The sequence below is a fragment of the Podarcis pityusensis genome (assembly GCF_964106645.2).
Source record: "Podarcis pityusensis genome assembly, chromosome: 5".
Classification (NCBI taxonomy): Eukaryota; Metazoa; Chordata; class Lepidosauria; order Squamata; family Lacertidae; genus Podarcis; species Podarcis pityusensis.
This window is the reverse complement of record NC_138032.1, coordinates 28,810,447-28,833,014: the sequence shown is the minus strand read 5'-3', so window position 1 is coordinate 28,833,014 and position 22,568 is coordinate 28,810,447. Positions and strand designations below refer to the sequence as shown.

General features: G+C 41.1%; 1 protein-coding gene across 1 annotated transcript in view; it reads right to left on the bottom strand.

The window, feature by feature from the left end:
* The window catches only part of COL4A4 (collagen type IV alpha 4 chain), a 66,499-nt gene that overhangs the window by 35,241 nt on the left and 8,690 nt on the right, over positions 1-22,568 (bottom strand). Inside the window, exons 4-18 of the mRNA XM_081007030.1 lie at positions 14,585-14,719; positions 14,351-14,395; positions 13,712-13,828; positions 12,790-12,858; positions 11,804-11,839; positions 10,743-10,805; positions 9,623-9,658; positions 9,359-9,400; positions 8,482-8,562; positions 5,838-5,891; positions 4,384-4,443; positions 2,390-2,434; positions 1,930-1,983; positions 1,657-1,726; positions 1,450-1,554 (exon numbers count right to left, since the gene is read on the bottom strand). Coding sequence (XP_080863156.1) covers positions 1,450-1,554; positions 1,657-1,726; positions 1,930-1,983; positions 2,390-2,434; positions 4,384-4,443; positions 5,838-5,891; positions 8,482-8,562; positions 9,359-9,400; positions 9,623-9,658; positions 10,743-10,805; positions 11,804-11,839; positions 12,790-12,858; positions 13,712-13,828; positions 14,351-14,395; positions 14,585-14,719 — 1,012 coding nt within the window. The remainder of the gene's footprint in view (positions 1-1,449; positions 1,555-1,656; positions 1,727-1,929; positions 1,984-2,389; positions 2,435-4,383; positions 4,444-5,837; positions 5,892-8,481; positions 8,563-9,358; positions 9,401-9,622; positions 9,659-10,742; positions 10,806-11,803; positions 11,840-12,789; positions 12,859-13,711; positions 13,829-14,350; positions 14,396-14,584; positions 14,720-22,568) is intronic.

The following is a 22,568-nucleotide window of genomic DNA, read 5'->3' as shown; positions in this document are numbered from 1 at the left end:
CAGGATGCAATCCTACATACACTTACCTGGAAGTAAGCCCCACTGAACAAAATGGAATGTATTTTTGACTGGATTTGCATAGGATTTCACTGGGAACGGAAAAAAGGCTCATTTCCCATTTACTGCCTGCCTAACTTCAGCAAGCAAAGGAACCGAAATAAAAGTATTGCCAGATGGTCTTAAAGCATTGGCAGGTTCAGCATATGTGAACAAAGTGTTAAGTCCTCTTATTAGTAGCGTTTGTATCCATAGTTATCATAAAAGCAGAGAGAGGTTCGTATTCTTTATGTCCCAATGTTCAAAGCTAGCTGCAAACTATAAATTCAGTAGGAAGCTTAAAGATAAATGTAGCTGAAGAGTAATCTTTAACAGTTCTATCAATTCATCAGTCACATGGAGTTCTCCTTTCAGTAATTGTTTTATTTAGAAAAAGTGGAGAAAAGAAGAAGCTTCAATCTGTCTAAAGAATGCCTCTAAACACTGCCCCCCCATGGACTGAGGAAAGCCTTTTGTTTGAAAGATCATGCTCCAAATTGTTGAGGTGATTCTTTTGATCAACATACATACATCTACTATACAGCATTATAAATTACACTACATATTTTGGAAAGTTGTTTGTTTGTTTACTTGGCATCCAGGCACCTCTTAAGATGCCATCACCAAATCTGGCATGATTGTTCCTGAAATTGAGGAATGGATTTTTGTCTATATTTGGAAACTGTTTTGAATCAAAATGGCCATTCCAAATTGCACTGATCAGGACACCTCTGAAGACGTCATCACAGATTTTTGCAGGATGGCTCCTAAGATCAAGGAGCAGGTTTTTGTCTAAGATTGGGTGCCAGGATTGGGCCTTTCAAAAGGGAACTGTTTTTAACCAAATTTTGGCAGGATTGCATATTATAGTTTACCCAACAGTGTTAGAATGATTAAGAAACTAAAAAAAGAAAATCAATTTAAAGATCTTATTATGTTTTGGTTTCTTAGAATATCTGAGCAGCACTGGTGTTGTCTAACATGGACCACTTGGGGGTGTTACCACCTGGAATAACTACACAAACCTGAGGAAGCACAGTGGGCAGCAATTTGCCACACCTTTGTTCAATTCCTAGCCCACCCCTCCTTTTTTCAACAATCTTATTAAGGCAATGAAATCCTTATAAAGGCTAAATGTTCAACCTGAGCGAATACCTTGAACAATCAAGAAGCTTTAACACATTTGCTGCTCATATGATTATTTAAAACCTGCCAACTCACTACATCTAAAAAAAATCACAAAAAATTATGTATAAACTCTTACGATAATGCTTAGAAATGCACAGACATAACTATGAAAAGGCTGCTACAGGTGATTTTTATCCTGGGATGTGTCAGCATAACCTTTATGGAAAGAAGTGAAAGCTGGTGATAGAACTTTCTTTTACCCTAAACATAAAAAAGGTTCCTTACTGGCTCCATCTTCCCCTTGCCTGCCAAAAGCACCAGGAGGGCCCATCAACCCATCTGCCCCCACATTTCCAGGAGGTCCAGGGTCTCCAGGGTCTCCTTGAAGACCTGTAGAAGATCATTGGAAAATGTGGTGGTTGTTGTTAACATAATTGTATGTTACCATGAATTGTATTAAATGTGCATTGAATTGTTTAATATTAGGTAAACCTTTTATTCCAGGGCGTGGTATTCCTCGAGGTCCTGGTGGACCTGGCAGCCCACTGTCTCCTGGGTCCCCCTGTAAGAATTTTCAGGTTTATTGCAATGTAACAACATTGTACCTATAGAAGCCCAAGGGAAACAATTAACTGTGATAGTGAAAGGTAATGGAATGAATTAAAATAACCCCTCTGCTCTGCTACAGAACGGTATAAATTCCATGTAAGCTTGATACAGTATAAACACAGATATATAAAGAACCTTCTGCATTTGAGACCTGACCTTAATTCCTGGAAGCCCATCCTCTCCAGGAAATCCAGCCATTCCAGTTTCACCCTGAAATAAACAATATTTGTTTGTTCCTTAAGAACGCTTATCGTGCAAATAGGTTACACTGTAATTAATGGGACTTAATGGGGATAACTGTGTAAGACATTATCCCAAATTGGTTAATCTGTGACAATTCATGCACTTCAAGTTAAGTTTCGTTGACAAGGTTTGCTAGCTCAGAGCCAAACGACCACCATTACGCAGACTCTCAAAAACAGGTCTGAAATTGTGGGGGTTTAGCAGGTAAAAGAAATTCCAAACATTTAAAAAATGTTTTTAAAATACACCAGCACTGATTTATGTTACAAAATAAGGGAAGGTGTGTGTGCTATGGATATGGATGCTATAATTAGGTTTATTTTATTAGTAAATTATAGACATTGTTTATGTTTTATTTATAAATATATGCTACCTTGCTTCCTGGAATTCCTGATGATCCATAAGAACCTGGACTCCCCTATGGAAAAGGACAGAGACAAAAAGTTATAATATTAGGTATTTTTAACACCCTGATTATGATGAACACATTGGGTTAGACCAAGGGTAGCCAATGTGGTGCCCTCCAGATATTATGAACTACAACTCCCATCATCCCTGACCATTAGCCACCTTGACTGAGGCTGATGGGAGTTGTGGCCCACAACAGCTGGAGGGCACCATGTTGGTTACCCCAGAGTTACATAAATCCCTGTTATATTTGCATAAGGTGCCTTTATCCAACTTTGGGCCAATTCTCCCCTCCCATAGTGATCCCCCCATTCTCCATCCCACAACATTTTGGGAGGTTGCAGTGGGGAAGAGTTGATGGGAAAATTCATTTCCACATGTTTTCTTCCACTAACAGTTCTCAGAACCCAACTCATTGGAAATAAATTCTACTGAACTCAGTATGCTGTATCTCAACATATTGGCCCTACTTCAGCAAAAGTTAATTGTATAAATACCTTGCAATGTTGCCTAGGCCATATCTGGCCATTCTCCCTCTCTCTCTCTAGTACACGTACATACACACACACACACACACACACACCACTCTGTGAGGTTCAGAGCGAGATGAGCTAATAGGCCCTACCCAGTCCATCATGACCAGTGATGCCAACTTGAATAAAATATTGGGAAGGCCCGGGTAAGCCCCACCCTGCATAATTGATCACATGATGTGGCGCATGCACACCATTTGAATGGCAATGCCCATCAACTTGGGGGGGGCATAATTTTTTTTATTGGGGGGTGAAGGGTCATCGGCCCCTAGGAGTTGGCTCCTATGATCATGACCCCATCACAGCCTTTATTGTCTACTGGCAAGGGAAACCTCTGTAGCAGGGAGCTCCCTCTACTTTTGGAGGCTTCCAAGGAATCTAGAACTGTGGAAGATTACAGTTCTAGACCATGCTAATGGTAATCACCTGGAGGGGATGCCCAGATAGGGCTGTAATTAGAAGCAATATGAGAAACTAAATTAAACTTTTTTTTACTTCAAATATCTTCTTTTTATAGATCTTGCCCAAGATGTCTAATGGCAGAAAAACATGTTAATGATAAATGGAACAATCTGCATCCAGTTAAAGACTTCATTAGATCATTTACAATAAAACAAAAATTAAACATTCACATGCCAAACTCAATCATTCAAAACCAAAGACAGTACTCCGAAAGCACCCCCACAATCCTGAGCTATATACTGAAATGTTGTTGTATCTTGTGCAGCCCTGTGACAAAACCTCTTGAGACTAAGATCAAAAAGCCAAACTCCCATTAATAAAAGGCTGCAGTTAATAATATAATACAAACAAAATGACTTTGAGGTTCAGAGTCTCCTTTGTATATTCAGATTTAATTACTCCAGGATATGTGGTCTTAGGATGTCAAAATCAGACATAAGCCACAGTCTAGTTCCATGTGCCTAGCGAAGTTCAAATGTGTGCTTCTTGAACAACGCGCGCACACACACAGACTCCAAATAGCAAACAATGTTTAGTGGTTTGATTTAAACATCAGGGCCATCTTGCTCAATGAAAACAGTCCCACTAGATATGCATAAATCAGCTGGCATACCTACAGTAGGTTTGCAATAACAATTCTTTAAAAGCAACGAAAGCTTCAACAGAATCTTTTCAAAACTGATACAGACTATAATAATAAAAATTAAATATTGCATTGGTAGTATGAAAGTTCTTGTATAGTTAAATTGCCTTTCTAGTATTTATAAGCCAGGAATAGCCAACATGGTGCGCCTCTGGGTGTTGATGAATTACAGTTTCAATTATCCCCAACCATTGTCTATGCTAGTTGGAGCTCATGGGAGCTTCTGTCCAGTAAACTTCTGGAAGGCATCACACTGGCAACCACTACTTAAAAGCCATGTATAAACGGTAACTATATTGGCTTATTCTGAAACTTCCTCACCCGCAATCCAGGAAAGCCAGGAATCCCCCTTTCACCCTTCTCTCCAATTCCAAGTGAACCCTGTTTTTATGCAAAACAAAAAACAGTCAAATTACTTCAAATAAGAAACACAAATTCTATTACACAGTTCACTTGTTTGGGGTTCACCTATATAGATCTGGGACTGCGGGGGGGGGGTGGACCATGCTATGCAGGGCTTTTCCCCAGCAGGAACTCACCAGAACTCAGTTCTAGCACCTCTCAGGTGGACACCATTACCATTATAAGAGAGCAAGGAAGGTGTTCATGGTGAGTTCCGACACCTCTTTTTTGGAAGTTCTTCAGTTGCTGTATTCAGGGCGAGGGACAAATTTGCCCTTCAGGCTAACTGGGCTTATCTGAAGCTTTTGCCCATCTTATAGCAATAGTCACAACTTACTGGATTATAAAGCATTGGGTTGGATCCTTAATCTAAGCAAGCAGTGACCACTCCATGGTCTCAGGATAGCCCCTTAACAGGAGCCTCGGGGAGGTGCTTCTTGTCCAGATGCCCAGCTCAGGGATTGATGGGCCATAGCACCTCAAATTGTGAACCTACAGGTTACCTGGATATGATACACATCATAGTGCAACCCTTAAACTTGGTAAAACCTGCCAATCATCAATCAGATGTTGGGCTGGTTGATTTCAGGATACACAACCAATACCGATGCCAAAACAGACTGACCTCTGTTCTCAATAAAGCTGTGGTATGTTTAAACCCCAATGCTGCTGTCCTGTGTCTTATTGCAATTAATGTTCTACATGGTGCCCTCCCTGCCCATGGCTCCACTGGGCCTGCAAATAAACATCCAGTGAAGATAGTGGTGCAAAGAACAGCTCATCCAGAGTTCAACCAGCAATAGCTTCACAGCCTGGGAATGACAGGGACGGAGGACAAAACTGGACAAGATGCCATTCATCAGAAATTACATGAGTGGTGTTTTGTCTAGTTTGGCCCTGCAGTCAGTTGCTGCATTCCAGCTCAGGAAAAAGGCCTACAGGAAATACCATAGTGCAGTGGTAGAAAAACTGCTTTGCATAAAGGAAGTCCTAGGGCTAGGAAGTCTCCCCTGCCTGAAACCATGGAGAGCTGTTGCCAGTCAGTGTACACCAGTTATCAGGAACCTTTGGCTCTCCAGATGTTGCTGAAATGCAATTCCCATCATTCCTTGGCCATGCTTGCTTGGAATGATGAAATTTGTAGTTCAGCAACATTGGGAAGAGCAAAGGTTTCCCACACCTGGTGCATACAATACTGAGCTAGGGTGGACCAATGATCTGGCTTGTTATAATATGTTCCAATAAACTGATAAAGAGGAAATCCACTGCTAGCTTGGAAAAAAACCCCAAACACTTCCAAGCATTTTTAATAAGTTCTGGGATAAAATATCTATGAAATCAGTTCATGAATTTAAAAAAGTAATGTCACTCACTTTGCGGCCAGGCAATCCTTTGGCACCTATAGTTCCAGGCATTCCTTTTACACCCTGAGTATTAAAACATTTAATTTAAAATATGTTGCTTATTATGATGATTTATTAAATTTGTATACCTCCCTATACCCCTAGATCTCTTTTTTTTTTTTTAATGATATTTATTAAGATTTTCAAAAATACAGAAAGTAAGGATTAAAGTAAATTCAAAACCTTATTTTCATACATCTACTTTCCGGGACTCCCCCCTTCCCCCACCCCTACCATATTCCCCTTTCATATTGTTGGCTCCACAAGCTCTCAGTTCTAATTGAAACTTAATTTGTTTAAACCATTATTCGAATTTAAAATTTATACACTCCTCATCAATACCCTTAATAAAAAACAAAAGTTCTCTCCCCAGGGCCCACCCCATTTTCACTCCACAATTTCCCTTTTTTTTAATGATAAAGACACCCCACACAATAGAAATATAAGAAATAAGAAATAAAAAATATAATAGATGAAAAAAAGCTCATTCAGAAAAAAAAGTTGACAAGCCTTTGGATTTTAGTTCTCCCCCCCCCCTGTCCCCGGTTTAATTTCCCCCTGACCACCAAACCATGTTATCTGCCTGGAATTCTTAAAGTCCATAAATCACCTATTTTCCCCAATTCCTTGCTGGCTTTTTCTTTTTATAATTATTTTTTAAAACATTTAACTTCAAAGCTTTAATAAAACTCCCCCCATTGTTCTTTCCAAGTTGTAGTCCAGTTTCCTCTTGTTCCGCTGCTGAAACGTTCTAATTCAGAAGCTTAGTAACTCTGCAGGGATTATTATTATTCAGGAACGAAAACTTGCGTTCAGTCCCTTCCTTTCTTCAATAGAAAATTCTATTGTCTCCTTTAGCTGAACACCCTGTAGACAAAATAATATTTCCGTTTTGCAGCTTTCCCAGAAGATAACCAGTCCTGTAAAATTCCAATGGTATTTTTCCACTTACGACCATCTTTGTAATGTCCCAAAACTCCTCTAGGGGGATTGTTGTAACTTTGTTTTCTCTAGTCCAAAAGTCCGATTGTTATCCCTGTTTTCGCCATTTTGTATCCAAGTTTTAACGAGTTATAGCAAATTGTAACAAATTTAACCAGCAAAGTTCTCATAATAAAATCCTCTCTGCTTTCCGACTTTGACAGCTACTTTGACAGCTGTCAAAATCTCCGACTCTTTTCACCAGGCTCTCTCTTCAATCACCCCGGTTCCCGGGGGGGGGGTTACGTTTCTTCTCCCTCAATTCTTCCTCCAGCACAGTTCTTATAGTTCCCCATCGTGGAATTCTTAGTTTTAATCAGCAATACACATCTTTTTGGACCTTGGTTTCCCCGTCCTTGTTTTGGAAGGTTTACAGTAGGGGGGGGGGACTGACTTCCTTTTTGGATCCCCCCCCGCTCGTGTCCAATCCGGAAAAAAAATTTCTTTTTTTTTTCTCCTTTTGAACCCGGTTTCCAAATTACTCACGGGTTGTTGTTAAGAAGTCCGAATTTTCAATGGAAGAAGTCAGCGCTCTCCGCCGGATGGCATGCGGCTGCGCTCGGCAGGGATAGCAGAGGGCTCAAAGCACCACGCTTCTCCCCGGCACCCGATCCGTAGCCTTTAAAAAGGCTCCTTCACGAGTCGGGAGGGCGCTAGCGGTGCCAGCCGAGTCTCCATGTCCACGGCCTCCGTGGCCGTGGTTTTTAAGGGTCCCCGCATCGCCGATGCGGTAGGACCCAACCCCTGCCGAGCAGACTCCCTCCGGAGCTCGGAGGGAGTCCGCCATTCGGCGATGGCGCCAACCCGGAAGTCCCCCTAGATCTCAGGGTGGTTCACAACATAAAACCACAATATAAAAAACACTAAATTCATAATAAAAACAAAAACAGACAACCCAATAATTCCCCTTCCACAACACATATTATTTATTAAATTTGCTTATTGTGGCTCAGGGGTCGGGAACCTGTGGTCCTCCAGATGTTGCTGGACTCCCAGCTCCCATCAGCCCCAGTTCTGCACAGCCAGTGTTCAGAAACATCTTGGAGGACCACTTGATCACACCGCTTCTTTCTGCAACTTCATTAACTATGAGTTAAATCAGCCAAGGAAGCCCCATAATTCATACAGGCTTTTTTTACAATTGCAAATTAGCATGATGTTAGCAACAGCCTTGATAAAAGTGGGCATAGTATATGAACACCATTGCAGTGTGGCCAAGTGATATGCAGCATACCAGGACAAATTTGTTTTACAGTGGTACCTCTGGTTACGAACAGAATCCGTTCCGGAGGTCTGTTCATAACCGGAAACCACTCGTAACATAAGGCGCACTTTTGCTAATGGCGCCTCCTGCTGGGTGTGCGCCTCTGGCACACGATTTCTGCTCACATCCTGGGGCAAAGTTCACAACCAGGAGCGGCAGAGATACCACTGTACTTCTTTTGCTCAGGATACTGCTGTGGTGCTTGCCTTTCTATAGTCTAACACAAATGTATCCACCTCTAGGATTAGGGTTTTAAGCAGTGACCCTAAGCATAAAAAAATGAGCATAGATTTCACTGAAATTTCCTGGGTACTTTATAAGAAGAAATGGATACATAACAATTGCAAAAGCACTGTATAATTTGCATACCTTTTCTCCCTTTAACAGTTGAGAATCAGGAGGTCCAACTAATAAAGGCTGCCCTGCAGATCCAGGAGGTCCAACATCACCCTAAAAATGCATTGAAATAGTAAGCAGGGTGAATAACATTGTGGAGTTAGTTGCAGAGGGCTCATTCTATGTTTGAACAGCCTAGCACTGATCTGTGTTAACTGAGTTTCATGCCACTGCTCTATCTACAGTGGTAACTTGGTTCTCAAACTTAATCTGTTCTGGAAGTCCGTTCCAAAACCAAAATGTTCCAAAACCAAGGTGCACTTTCCCATAGAAAGTAATGCAAAATGGATTAATCTGTTCCAGACTTTTAAAAGCAATCCCTAAAACAGCAATTTAACATGAATTTTACTATCTAACAAGACCACTGATCCATAAAATGAAAGCAATAAACAATGTACTGCAGTCACACAATCAATCAATCAATCAATCAATCAATAGCTGAACTGGGTTCCACACAGTCACAAAAACATAAATAGCAAAAACAGACAGACCTCAGCATAACACTCAAAACGAAAGGGTGGCATTCAAAATGGAACCCATTCAGCTTCTGAACAAAGTTCGCAAACCACTGTATGCTTCTTCACATATGAGAGTATACAGCTGATAGTGTTATTTTATCCACTTAGGGCTGATGGGAATTGCAATCAAAAGCATCTGAAGGATTGGTGAAGGCTGCTCTAGAAATTCCCAGAACTCAAATTATGTATGAAACCACAAAAGATCTTTTTTTTTTCCTTTACAGGAAACTTAATAAACCCATGAACGTGAAGCCTATTCACTTTCTTCAGCTATCTCTTACTATGATTACACTTTTCAGGCAGCTATTCCCAGAGACAGCTTATTTGCTTACCGGCTCCCCTTTCTGTCCTTCCACGCCAGTTCCTGGATTTCCCTAATGAATTGTTAATTTTTAAACAGAAGGGGGGGGGGGTAAAAGAGAGACTTTTTAAAAGATGCAGAAATCAATGCCAGTTTATCATTAGATTGGGTGGCTAAAGTTTGGAACTTAAAGCAAGTTTCTTTATAAAAACCTATAACAGAGTGAAACAAAAGAAAATACCAGTGTGATAAATGCTGTATAAACTTTAACATGGGAGAAAAAAATGCCTCTTACCTGCTCACCTGGCAAACCAGGAGGACCTGTAGTACCCTTTGGGAGGAGGAACAGGGAATGAGTAGTTATGCACAAGTACAGGAATTCAACCTGAGAAATATATACAACAGCAATACCATAGGGGCAGGGATGGGGAACCTGTGGCCCATCTAGATGTTGCTGGATTTCAACTCCCATCAGCCCAAGCCAGCATGGGCAATTATCAGCTGTGATGGAAGGCCACAGATCCCACATATTTACCTACTGTCTTCTGTTCTTTTTAACATTTTCCACCAAACATTTTCACTGCCACGCAAAGCTTTGCAGAGTTTCTGTACATATAACCCTACAGCCTACTGTGACCAGTAAACTTTTCTGTGAGCTTGTGGTGGGGGAGGTTTTTCTTTCATTTCCTCCTCACCCTTTGGTGGAGAGTGGTGTGAGGGAGAAAACTTGTGACATCTCCAAAACTGTGAAACAGCTGGAGTTTGTTCAAGTTGGGGTGAAAGACTAGCAACGAGACATCTGGGATTGGTGAATTAGTAAAGGTTTTTTTTTAATAGTTGGATTTATGTTTTTAATGGATTAGCATGTCTGTAAAGTAGGATACAAAATGATGGGACAGTGGCTGGGATGAAGGCACCCGCAAAACATCTTTTTGAATTACTATTTGCGCTGCTAACTTGGAAAACAGAGAGCTAATAATTATCCATTTAAGATTGTATCCATCATGAGTAGACTGCACAAGCCATGCCCTAATCAGCTGGTGCATACATTCTCTTATAGGGGGAAAGTGGTTGCTTACCCCTATTTTTCTTATATAGCACTATGGTGAATCTTTAGTTAAGTTGCTGGTCACTTTTGTTGCTCAGTGTTCACAAGTTTGGCTTTAAGAGTATTTTTCAGTTGAAGAAATTAGATAATGGGCATTACCTATCTGCAAATGTGAATTCATGAATGTGTATGAACTTGAGCAGACTAACAATACAATTTCCCATTTATATCTGTGTATAATGCATGAATTTTGTGTATAATACGCAAAATTCACATTGGTGATGAACTAATAGATAAACAGACAGAAGGCTAACCCATCCTAGCACACTTACAGTGAAGGGGTGAAATAAAAATGTCAGCCTTGTACCTGTATGCCTGGTTGGCCTGGAAATCCAGGTGGACCTCTGGGCCCCCTTTCTCCTCTGGGACCCTGGGAAGAGATGACACAATGTTCTTTTTAAAAACGTAACAGCAGCATTCTGTTTTCCATCAAAAGAAAATGTTGTTTGATGTTTCGTCTAGCAGCTTCAGTATTCTCATCCAGCTACTAACAGCCTTCACCATTTGAACTTGGCCCACTGCCCGTAGGCAATATTCCAGTCAAACACCATCACCAGCCAGCTACTTGATTTTCATTAAGAGTAATGATCTACAAGGATTCATGGGTTACACTGTGTACAAGCTAACTATGCATTAATGCAGATAAATAAAAAAATAAACCAGGAATGATAAGTCTAAGGCTATGAAGGCAATGGAAGCAACAGATCCATCTTGAGGTGGATGCAAAAGAATGAAAAACAGTTTTAATTAATCTTAAAAATAGAAGAGGCCTTAATTATCATAGGCTCTCAACCCACACAGCGGCCATATTGAGCTGGAAATACACAGCAACATTGTGTTGCAGCTCCGCACTTGTTTATTGTTATCGAGATTTCTCAACTTCTTGTCAAGTCCACTGTGTCAGGGATGGCTTATGTTACAATTCATGTATGGACGCTGTTGGAAGTAGTTCCTCACAGAATAACTGTTCTACATGGCAACTGGAACATGTAGAGCAGATCATCACACAAGGATTGCTCAGATGATAGAGCATGATACTCTTAATCTCACGTTGGGCAAAAGATTCCTGCACTGCAGGGGGTTGGAAATAAGATGACCCTGGTGGTCCATTCCAACTCTACAATTCTATGAGTCTATATGCCACCACTAGACACTGCTGAAGGCGTCTGTCAGTGGTACAGACACACAACGGCAGTGATCTTTGTTCTGAGTTGCTATATATGTTAATGCAACTGCAGAGAGCAGCTACTGACTTCAAGGCAGACGGAAAGGATTTCATAGCTACCCACAATGTATAGCAGTAAAATTTCAATGATATGGACTGTATTGCTCCAAATCAAACATAAACAAATTAATGAAGGGACTTACAGGCATGCCACGGGATCCGGGATCCCCTCTTTCTCCCTGTAACCATAACCACTTTGTTAGATCACACACCTCTTTGTAGTAGCTATTCACATTACCATAGCATCATGAATTACAGTACAATATAAAAAGGAAGCAATGCAGACAATCTAAGATAAGATAGTGAACATTAAGATATCACTTATCCAGGGAATAGACAATAAATGGACTATGCACAACAAATCATTTTGCTAAATAAATACATGTTAATACATGTATTAAAACAAGTTTGAATATCCAGTCCCATATATGTTCAGTCAAAAGTTAAGTTGTACTTATTTCTGTGGGCCTCACTTTCAAATTGGCATACATGGAATTTCACCCTAAAACAAACCACATCAGTAAACAGGGAAAACATGTTTCAGAAAAGAAAATGGCAAAGCAGGACTTTCTTATCTTTGTCCATTACACGTTGCGATGAACAATCCTTCAGTGAGGCAACCGAAAGGCCTCTGATTGTGTATATTTTCATCATTTTTAAACCCATAATAAATTCCATAATTATGTAATGCATTCTTGCTAGAAGTGTCTGGAATATGCAGACATTGTTCCCCAGACAACCTGGATATAGTTCCTTCTCTATTATAGCATTCACCTGTATTATGTGCATTATCTACTTTCAAAATTTCTGAACTGTTATAATTACATGGAGTTATACCCAATGTTGTGCTGGTAGATGCAGCATGACATCCCCATCCCCTCCCCCCTTCAACCCACAATCTGCTCCAGGAGGTCCTCCAACCATCCAGACCAGATGTTTGGGGAGGGCATTGGGCTACAAGATGGGGGAGGAGTCCCATTGCACAAGCAGGATGACACCAAAGGATGTCCCCTGTGAATTTTATATCCATGCCAATGAAAATTTTAATGTGCAAGCCATATGACATGTAAGTACTTTTCTAAAAGAATTGCAGTAAGACTTTGTCCAAATAATATCTCATTGCACTTACCGGAGGTCCTTTAATGAACTGAGAAACATACACAGAATTTCCTTTTTCTCCCTTTTGACCAGGAATACCCTATAAAAACAGTTTTTTTTATAAAAAAAACCCCTCAAATGAATTACAGAGTCGTTCTATGATTTGGCTTATGAAAACAAAGCAATGATATATGTTTAACAGTAGTCTTTGATTTGGACAATGCAAATATTTTATTTATTTATTTATATTTGTTTACTGAAGTATTTCTATACAGCCACATCATAAATATTGGGTTGGTTTATGATGTTAAAACATAAAACACATACTAAAAATACAAATAGAAATACAGATCAAACATTAAAATAACTGGCTGCCCAAGAAAAGTTGAAACAACTGCGTAGGTTTTTCAGTATTAAAAAAAGTCTTCAACAGATGAAAGAAAGTCAAAAATAGGAAAGCCTGTCCAATCTCTTTTTTATATATATAATAATTTTTATTAGTATTCAATTACAATAATCCAATAATAGCCTCATTATAACAATGCCAAATTATAACACAATTACTAATACCAATTATTTAGATGCTAGATTATATAATTTAGGTGCCCCCCCATGTGCTAGAATTGATGGTTTGATGATTTACTTTATTTCTTGTTCCAAATCTTTTTAATATCAATTACACTGCAGTCAAAATAACAAGGCCTTATACAACAACTGCAACATTAACGACTTCCATTCGTATTGACACATTAAATGATTTATAATCCTGCCCAATCTCTGCTGGAATACTGGTGGCACCAAATGCCCAACTATGCAGCTAACAGTTTTCGTCTGGATTATCTCAGTGAGCAAGCTGGGTATGACCTGGTGATCCAGTTCAGGTAAGGTCCACCCGTTCCCCACTCAGGTTCTATACAATAGTTAGAATAAGGTCATAATAAACTTTCACTCACGAAGGAACCTCTTGGGCCAATACGACCAGCCTCTCCGGGAAATCCTGGATCTCCCCTTGAGCCATTGCACCCATCCAAGCCAGGCTTACCTCTGGGTCCATCAGGTCCTGGTAACCCCTAGAACAGATTACATTAAAATGCAAATTCATATAAATGGGGCAGGGGAAGGATAATGATTTGACAAAAACACAAACCATGGTGACACATGCACCTTGTTTTTGACAACGTTTTTATGCTAAAACCACTCCTCAGTGAGATTTCAGTAGTTACCTGTTGCAATGTAAGTTGGAGCACCACAACCCTGAGAAGTTGCTGTGCGAAACCCAATAGGAAGAAACATCAATAAAGTTAATATATCTAACACAGTTCAAATCATGTTCAAGTCATGATTTGCATAAGGGTTTTCATACTTGGTGTGACCATCTTGTAAATTATATCTGTTAGCTTTAATGAAAGTCATGATTGGCTCTCCTCACAGATAGGAAGAATTTTGAAGAATTTTGTGGTCCTTATATAGAAGGAAACCTTACGAACTTTCACTCAGCAAGAAGGACAGAAAAGGACCAATAAAACCTTTAGTTCTGCAATAACACCATCCTACAGTCTTATAAAATACATGAACACCTGTAGAATACTTACAGGTATACCGTCTAAACCTGAAAATCCTGGAACGCCAGTAGGACCCTGAAGAGATTAAATTGCAACAAATGTTAAATTATGCATTTTAAAACTAATTTATCCTGAAGGAAAGATTTGCATAATACATATTCTTACACCATGTGAGAAAGAGAACTATTGAAGCTCACGCTGTAATTGTTTTTATTTTGTTATCACAACATTAAATCACTCTCTTTGAGCATTATTATTACCTACCTGACTTCCTCTTTGTCCACTTGGCCCAGGCAGACCAATATCACCCCTCTGGCCTTTTACTCCTGGCAAACCAATGGGTCCTATTAAACCCAAAGCCCCAATTGGGCCCTGGGGCCCCATCTGACCAGGTTGTCCCTGAAGAGAAAAAAAGAATTCATATTCATCAGTCTTAATATATATATATATATATATATCCCAAGGAAGATATGAAAGAAAATTCATTCTACATTTGTTCATGTATTATTTCAGCTTCTCCTTCTAAGATACTATGTAGTAATGAATATAGCATGCACACACAAAAGCACAGGCTGACCATTGTTTTCAAAGCAGCCTTAAGCAGATTGTTCCAAGAGAATGCTCTTCTCCCTCTTCTTCCCTTGTGCACTCCCTAAATCTGTTGTGAGCCCTCCCCACCGCACCCCTCCGAAGAAGATTTGGGAAGGGCACCGGCTGTGCAGAGGGAGAGGAGGAAAATCCAGTTGCACTAGTGCCACTCTTTCGTTGAATGCTGCCCTTAGATATATGAAGCCACAAATCTAGCCTTGATGAGAAAGACTCTCCTCCTGCAAGAGAGGGGCGTGGCTGTGGTCGGGAGCCGGACTCTGCCTCAAGCAGGGGGCATTAGCCCCCTGCCTCCCACTCACCTGGCTGGCCTACGCCCACGGGCAGGCACCCAACCAGGTGCCTGCGAGGGGGCGTGTTTAGCAGCCCAAATTGCTGCGGCATCAGCCTTCCGGCCTCACTTTTCGTCGTCCCGTCGCGAGTCATCAGCTAGGAGTCATCACAGTCATCACAGGGAAGAGCCACGAGGTTTGGAGTCGGGGGGGGGGTGTCTGTGTGTGTGGAGGCTGCCTGGTTCCTGGCTTGCCTTTTAACTTTAGGAGGCTTGCGTGCGCTCATTGCTTTACTGCTTTTAAAAACCCAGGCATCCAGGTTTGGCTTGCTGTGTCCTCTTTTCCGTGTAAAAACCTACATTTAACCTTCTATTTCCCCCCACTCCTGGTGCTTGATTTGTTTGTGCGGTCTGAGTGCGAATTACCTTTCTTCAGCTGCAGCTTGTTCCCTTGCCCAGCACGTGCCCCCAGCGAGGTCTGAGTGTGAGTGTGGCTCCGTCTTTCTTTCTCCCTCGTCTCCTCGCTTTCCTTCCCCTGCCTCTGCCTTGGTGGCTGTGCGTTTTTATTTAATTTTTGGCCAGGGTGCTTGTACGTTTTCCCCTCTATTACCCTTGCCTGTCCAATTGCATGGCTGGTCTGGGTGACTGAGTGGGTTTGCCTCACATTTTAATTTGTTGGCCAGGGTGCTGGTGCGTTTCCCCCCTCCATTGTCCTTGAGGGCCTGGATAGCTCAGTTGGTTAGAGCATGGTGCTGATAATGCCAAGGTTGCAAGTTTGATCCCTGTATGGGACAGCTGAATATTTCTGCATTGCTTGGGTTGGACTAGATGATCCTCAGGGTTCCTTTTCCTGTTCCTCTCTAATTTTAAGTCGTGTGTGTGTGTGTGTGTGCTTGCAGCGTGTGTTTGTGCCTGCCGTTTATTAATTTATTACTCTTCTAGCGTAGGTTTAATTTACCCTGCCTTCGCTTCCATTGGTACCACTTAAATCGGGAGCCCCCTGTAAAATTTTACAGGCTGCCGGGGCTTGGAATAGACTGTGCGCTTAAACCTCACCCCTCTTGGTTTCTCTAAGCCACCCCCCCCCTCGCTTGATCTTTGGGGGAAGAAATAAGGCAGGGCTTGGGGTGGACAATTCAGGGTTTCTGATCAGGGAACCATTCCTCAGCACTGCACGTTTATACGTTTAGAACCTTTGAAGGTGTGCCTTTGCCTGGTTCTTGTCATTGGCTTCACTTGCCAGTACAGGCTCCCTAAAGAAAAGCACTTTTAAACAACAACAAAAAAGGTTTCGGCTTATAGTACCTTACTGAAAAGTCCAGGTTAACCCACGGTTTATATTTCCACTTCATTTTGGCTCACTGTAAAGGACAGCTATTTTCCTTTTCTTAAAACACTTTTCCTTGCCCGGCATGTCCAAAAGGGCCGCTTCCCTTTGTAACACGCTGTGGCTTGGTGAGCCCCTGCACATCTCTCACACTCGTGCGGGTACTTACAAGACTGCCTTTGGCATTGCCCCTTACTGAATTACCAGCACACCTTACATATTGCAATATGCATATGCAATATGCAATATGCATATGCAATATGGCTTAACATTTAACCACTTGAGGGCAGCAAACCATTTCAGTTTATAAACTCCACTGCAGAAACAACATTTGCATATGCTCACAAATAGCAAATGTTAACATACCGTACTTATTGAAGATGTGAACATATTACAGATGTGAAATAAATACCCACTTCGCCTTTTGAGGCTTGATGTAATCACAATTGCAGGACCACAAATAGGTGTGAAACCTGTGCAGCACAGTCTATGGCTTGTTCACAGAATCAACATGAACAGAATCAGAAATGTCCAGATGCAGAGCTTCCAGGACTTTTCAATGAGAAGAAAACTCATAGGCCTTTTCAATGACTTTCCTTACCAAAACTTCTTTTTGCTAATACTTCTTATTTCACAAAGGATTACTGATTCTCAGTTTATTTGGAAAATTGCAAATCCCATAACCCCCTGGCCTCTACTTTGATTCCATGATTCTTTTTGACCTTCATGTTAGTTGGAAACGCACTATGTAATCCTATACATGTCCACTCAGAAGTAAGTCCTAATGACTGCAGTGGGGCTTATTCCCAGGTAAGTTGGGCAGCCCATCCTGTTTCACTGCCTGAGGCCAAATGGGAAGGTGCTGCCCTGTGGTGGCATGCAAACTTTATCCTCCTTGCCGCCACTGCTGAAGACTCACTTAGAGGGGTCATGTGGCTTCAGCTTCTGGCAAGATCTCACAAGAGCTCACACGATCATGCAGAGGCGTCACGTGATCTAACCAGGGTCCCAGGAAGGTTGCGAGAGTATGATCTAGCAGTTGCTCGCATGAGATCTTGCCATAACCCAGAAGCTGCCACTTCTCCTCACTTCATCAGCGACAACACACCAATGAAGGTGCCCTTTGGATTCCATCAGCTGAGGCGGCTGCCTCAGTCTGCTTCACTGATGGGCCAGTGCTGAGTGCAGCCACAAATTGCCACCTTTGGAAAACTGGCTCTTAAGGATTCATCTTTGGTTAACATTACTAAAATCTTGGCCCGGTATACCTGAAGGAGTGTCTCCACCCCCATTGTTCAGCCCGGACACTGAGGTCCAGCGCCAAGGGCCTTCTGGCGGTTCCCTCGCTGTGAGAAGTGAGGTTACAGGGAATCAGGCAGAGGGCCTTCTCGTAGAGGCGCCCACCCTGTGGAACACTCTCCCATCAGATGTCAAGGAGATAAAGAACTACTCAACTTTTAGAAGACATGTGAAGGCAACCCTGTTTAGGGAAGTTCTTATCGTGTTTTTAATATTCTGTTGGGAGCTGCCCAGGGTGGCTGGGGAAACCCAGCCAGATGGGTGGGGTATAAATAATAAATAAATTATTAATTAATTATAATTATTAATTATTATATGTTTGGTGTATCAGCTAAAGCACTGGGTCTGAATGTGCACTGAAACTTGGGATGGAGGTTCACATCTCTTATTGACCAATAAAACTCTCTGTGTGGTCTTCAGTAAGCCTCAGCCCATTTTCATGTTGCTGTGAGATGAATACCACTCAACTCCAGAATCTAAATGAATTAGAGCAGTGATCATTTAACTATGCTTTATAAAAACCACTGCAACCTTTGGAATGGCCAACATATTAGTCATTTTTAAAAATACAAGAGCAAATGAATCTGCTTAGTAGTTATGCTGCACAGAAGTATACAGCAAGGACCAGCCTACGTATTTAGTCAAGTGGAACTTCACTTGAAATTATCAAAATCATTCCTGTGCGAGTTGAATAAACTATAATACTTTCCAGAAGGCTCTCTCCTTTGGGCTGTAATCCTGAAGACAAAATTATATAGCAATGTGTATATTTATTTCAGCTATTTATATGCCCCTTTAATTTCAGAATTTCTAAGTGGTGTAATAAAAGTTGACTCCATCTTGCAGCCAGGGCTTCACAGTCATAGGACTTATCTGCTCAAGTAAATCTGAAATATTACACATAGGAAAGAAGGATAAGACTCAGAAAGACTAGGTGACTAGAAGTGCCTATTCCCAGCTCCGTCTGGTTTGCCACCTACAACCCCTCTTAGACAGAGGACTTGGGCATTGTACTCAGTGCTCCTATAATGTTCCGATTCCATTACTGCAATGTGCTCTACATGGGGCTGTCCTTGACAATGTTTCAGAAACTTCTGTAAGTCCAAAATGCAGCAGCCAGATTACTGGATAGATATCTATTTAGAGCTTATATAACCTCTTCTTTAAAACAGCTGCACCAGTTCCAGTTTGTTTCCAGGGTCAATTCAAGGTTTTCATATTGCTTTGTTTAATGACTTAGGTTCCCAAATATCTGAAATACCACCTCTATCCCTACAGAACTTCTTGGGTTTTAGGATTAGCAAAGGATAGTCCCACCACCCTGAGAAGTGCAGGAATGGTTGCCCAGGTGAAGCCTCTCTCAGTGGCAGCTGCTAAATTGTGAAACTCCCTCCACACAGAAGAATGCCCAGCACCCCCACTGTATAGCTTCTGCTATATGCTAAATAGACACCTCTTCACCCTGACCTTTAACAGCTAAGGCATTTTGCTTTTGTTCAATCTGTATTATTTTGCCTTTGTTCAGATCTGTTTTCTTAGTTCTTATATAAAGGTAAAGGTGAAGGTACCCCTGACCATTAGGTCCAGGCGTGGATGACTCTGGGGTTGTGGCGCTAATCTCGCTTTATTGGCCAAGGGAGCCAGTATACAGCTTCCAGGTTATGTGGCCAGCATGACTAAGCCTCTTCTGGCGAACCAGAGCAGCACACGGAAACGCCATTTACCTTCCCGCCAGAGCGGTACCTATTTATCTACTTGCACTTTGACGTGCTTTCAAACTGCTAGGTTGGCAGGAGCAGGGACCAAGCAACGGGAGCTCACCCCGTTGTTGGCATTCAAACCGCCAACCTTCTGATCAGCAAGCCCTAGGCTCTGTGGTTTAACCCACAGTGCCACCCGCGTCCCTAGTTCTTATATAAGGTGTTTCTTTTTAAAGGAGGGATGATCATTCATAAGGAAATAAAAACTTTCAAAAGGTGGATGATTTTTTTTTAAGGTGTCTTACCTATGGACAAACATTTTTACCATACTGACCTAAATTACAATTTTAATGGAGTTTCGAACAGCTCTTCAGCACTATTAATATGGCTTAGGAGCGTTTCAGAAGTTAGGTTCATCCTGCAGGCTGCTAGTTGGCTATCCCTAATTTAGCTTGTCACCAGAAACACACCAACTAATCCAGAATTCACAATGAGTTTGACAGCTGAGTGATTCAACTTTGGCCCACCATGCAAAGCCAGGGCATTGCTAGTCTTTCTTTCAGCTAAAAGACCGATTATGAGTGGAAGCTTTTGTTAAGACCAAGTTGATACCGCCCATAACAACCATTATCTGTGCCCATCTAATACGACTGCTGCAGCATTGAGTCTCAGGACAGCTGTCAAAATAAAGCAGATGAAGGAAGCCATGCTTAACGGGGAAATGACAAATTAGTTCAGTTAAAACAGACAGAATGCTGTGCCTGGCATCTGCTAGCTGATCCAAATAAATTCCATTAAGTTGTTAATTGTCCTGGGTCAGGAATTCTCCCAATGCCACGGCCAGGCAGTGTTATTTTAGTACATCCCGAACCTGACTGACTGTAGGAGGTTGAGTCTCAACCAAACAAAATATCTCAATTTAAAAGTGAGGGTTCTTATTTTTATTTTTTAAAAAACATTAAAAACAACTTTTTTTAAAAAAAAGCAACATTGTAGGCAAAATAAATGTCAACTGCTTATTTTCTAATACTGCAATTATGACAAAACTCTATGATTCTGTTGTCCCATATAGGAAGTTTTGCGACGTATTTCAACCAGAAATGAAGACCTTTCATAATGCATACAGTGGTACCTCGGGTTAAGAACTTAATTCATTCCGGATGTCCGTTCTTAACCTGAAACTGTTCTTAACCTGAGGTACCACTTTAGCTAATGGGGCCTCCTGCTGCCACCGCACTGCCAGAGCACGATTTCTGTTCTCATCCTGAAGCAAAGTTCTTAACCCAAGGTACTATTTCTGGGTTAGCCGAGTCTGTAACCTGAAGCATCTGTAACCTGAAGTGTCTGTAACCCAAGGTACCACTGTACTACAATAGTTTTTATGAAGCAAAGTTCTTCTACTGGAATTGAGGTTTCTCAAATTTCAACAATTAATATTAAATATTACAGCCTCCTTTTTGTTCAAGATCTTCAGGACTAGATCCACATTATGGTGGGCCCTGTTTACTACCTTACAAATATGACTGCAGCTTGGTGACTTCCAGAATCTTTAATCCATCTTCTTTGCTGGCAGAGGGAAGAATGGGTTAAGGGTTATGCTAGGCTGGAGCACAACTTGGTGGGTCTGGCCAGCTGCCTTTTTAGCAGATGCCAGGCATAACAGTAATATTAACAAGAGTCATTGGAACACCAAGACTCTTTGGAGTATTTGGTCAAGAGGATTATTATAAGGTCAGCAAGATACCAATGATCATTTTGAAATTTTTTTTGACAGTTTAAATAAGAATATACTGAGGATCTGGTAAGACATCTTATCTTATTAAGGGCATGCCTATCCTGATACCTTACACGAGACAGTTGGGTACTTGCTTTGCGTAATTACCTTTTAATGGGATTGCTTTCTGAACTACTAGTTTGTAGTCAAAAGTTGAACCAGGAGCGTGAGAAGTTGCTATAGTGACCTGCTCTACAATAAAAAGAGATGAGTTGAATTTCCATGGGTCCCCCTTTTCCTGTTTAAATTTGCACAAGTTAGATGAGGAGAGGCCATTTGTCAACTAGCTAAGTAAATGGAAGGAAAATCAAGAGTTTATCTGCTTTCTAGCCAAATAACTAATTACAATTCAGACAGAACTATGCATAATTGCCCAAAGGCTGCCCTTTCAGGCTCCCAGGAACTGTGCAGTCCCAAACCCATAAGGCTTATCTCAGAGAAACTCTCATGCTTTAGAAGGAAGATGTGTGCAATACCTGAACTTGCATGAGCTGAAGTGTAGGTGGAGTTTCTTTATATATTGAATAAGTCTTCATCCAGCCTATATGACTATAGATGCACTTAGGGCAGAGCTGTTACCAGCCAAATGCTGGGGGAAGATTTAGAACCCTCTAGATCAATGTTTAATTGCGAGTGTATTCTGCAACATGTTCTTAACACAATAGAGAGTGGCTCCGGAATTTGACAATACATTAGAACCCTAAAAAGAAGAGTGAGGTGCTGTTGTTTTTCTTAAAATATTTCTTTGCATTACTGAGGACTTGGACAAATAAATAATAATAGACAAATAACAGACAAATAAAATCCTGAGGAGCAGTTGAAAGCACACTAAAACTGAGATGCTATAAGCCAATATTGAAAGTGAAGTTGTTTTAAAAAAAAAAAAGTAATTCAGCATATGGAAATACTGAGCAGGATATTTTGCACCAACACTTGAGAATAGTCTTTTTCATTTTCCCAGATGTAATGGAATAAGTGCAGTACCTCCTAGCATCCAATTTACAGTGATTACTATCACAAGGTCCAGCTTCATAGTATGACAGTGTACTGTCCTGCATTGTTAACAGTTGTGCTAAGCATTATATGTGTTACACAAATGTATGCCTTAGCTGCATTTGTTCTCTATTGAAGTTTACCTTCTTGCCAGTGGGTGTCACTATTACTTCACACTACACTAAGAAGAAGGAAAGATAATTTAGCCTACTACATCCAATTAAATGAAGAAACAGAATTTAAAACTTTTTCCGTGTGTGTGATGTTGTGTCCAGTCC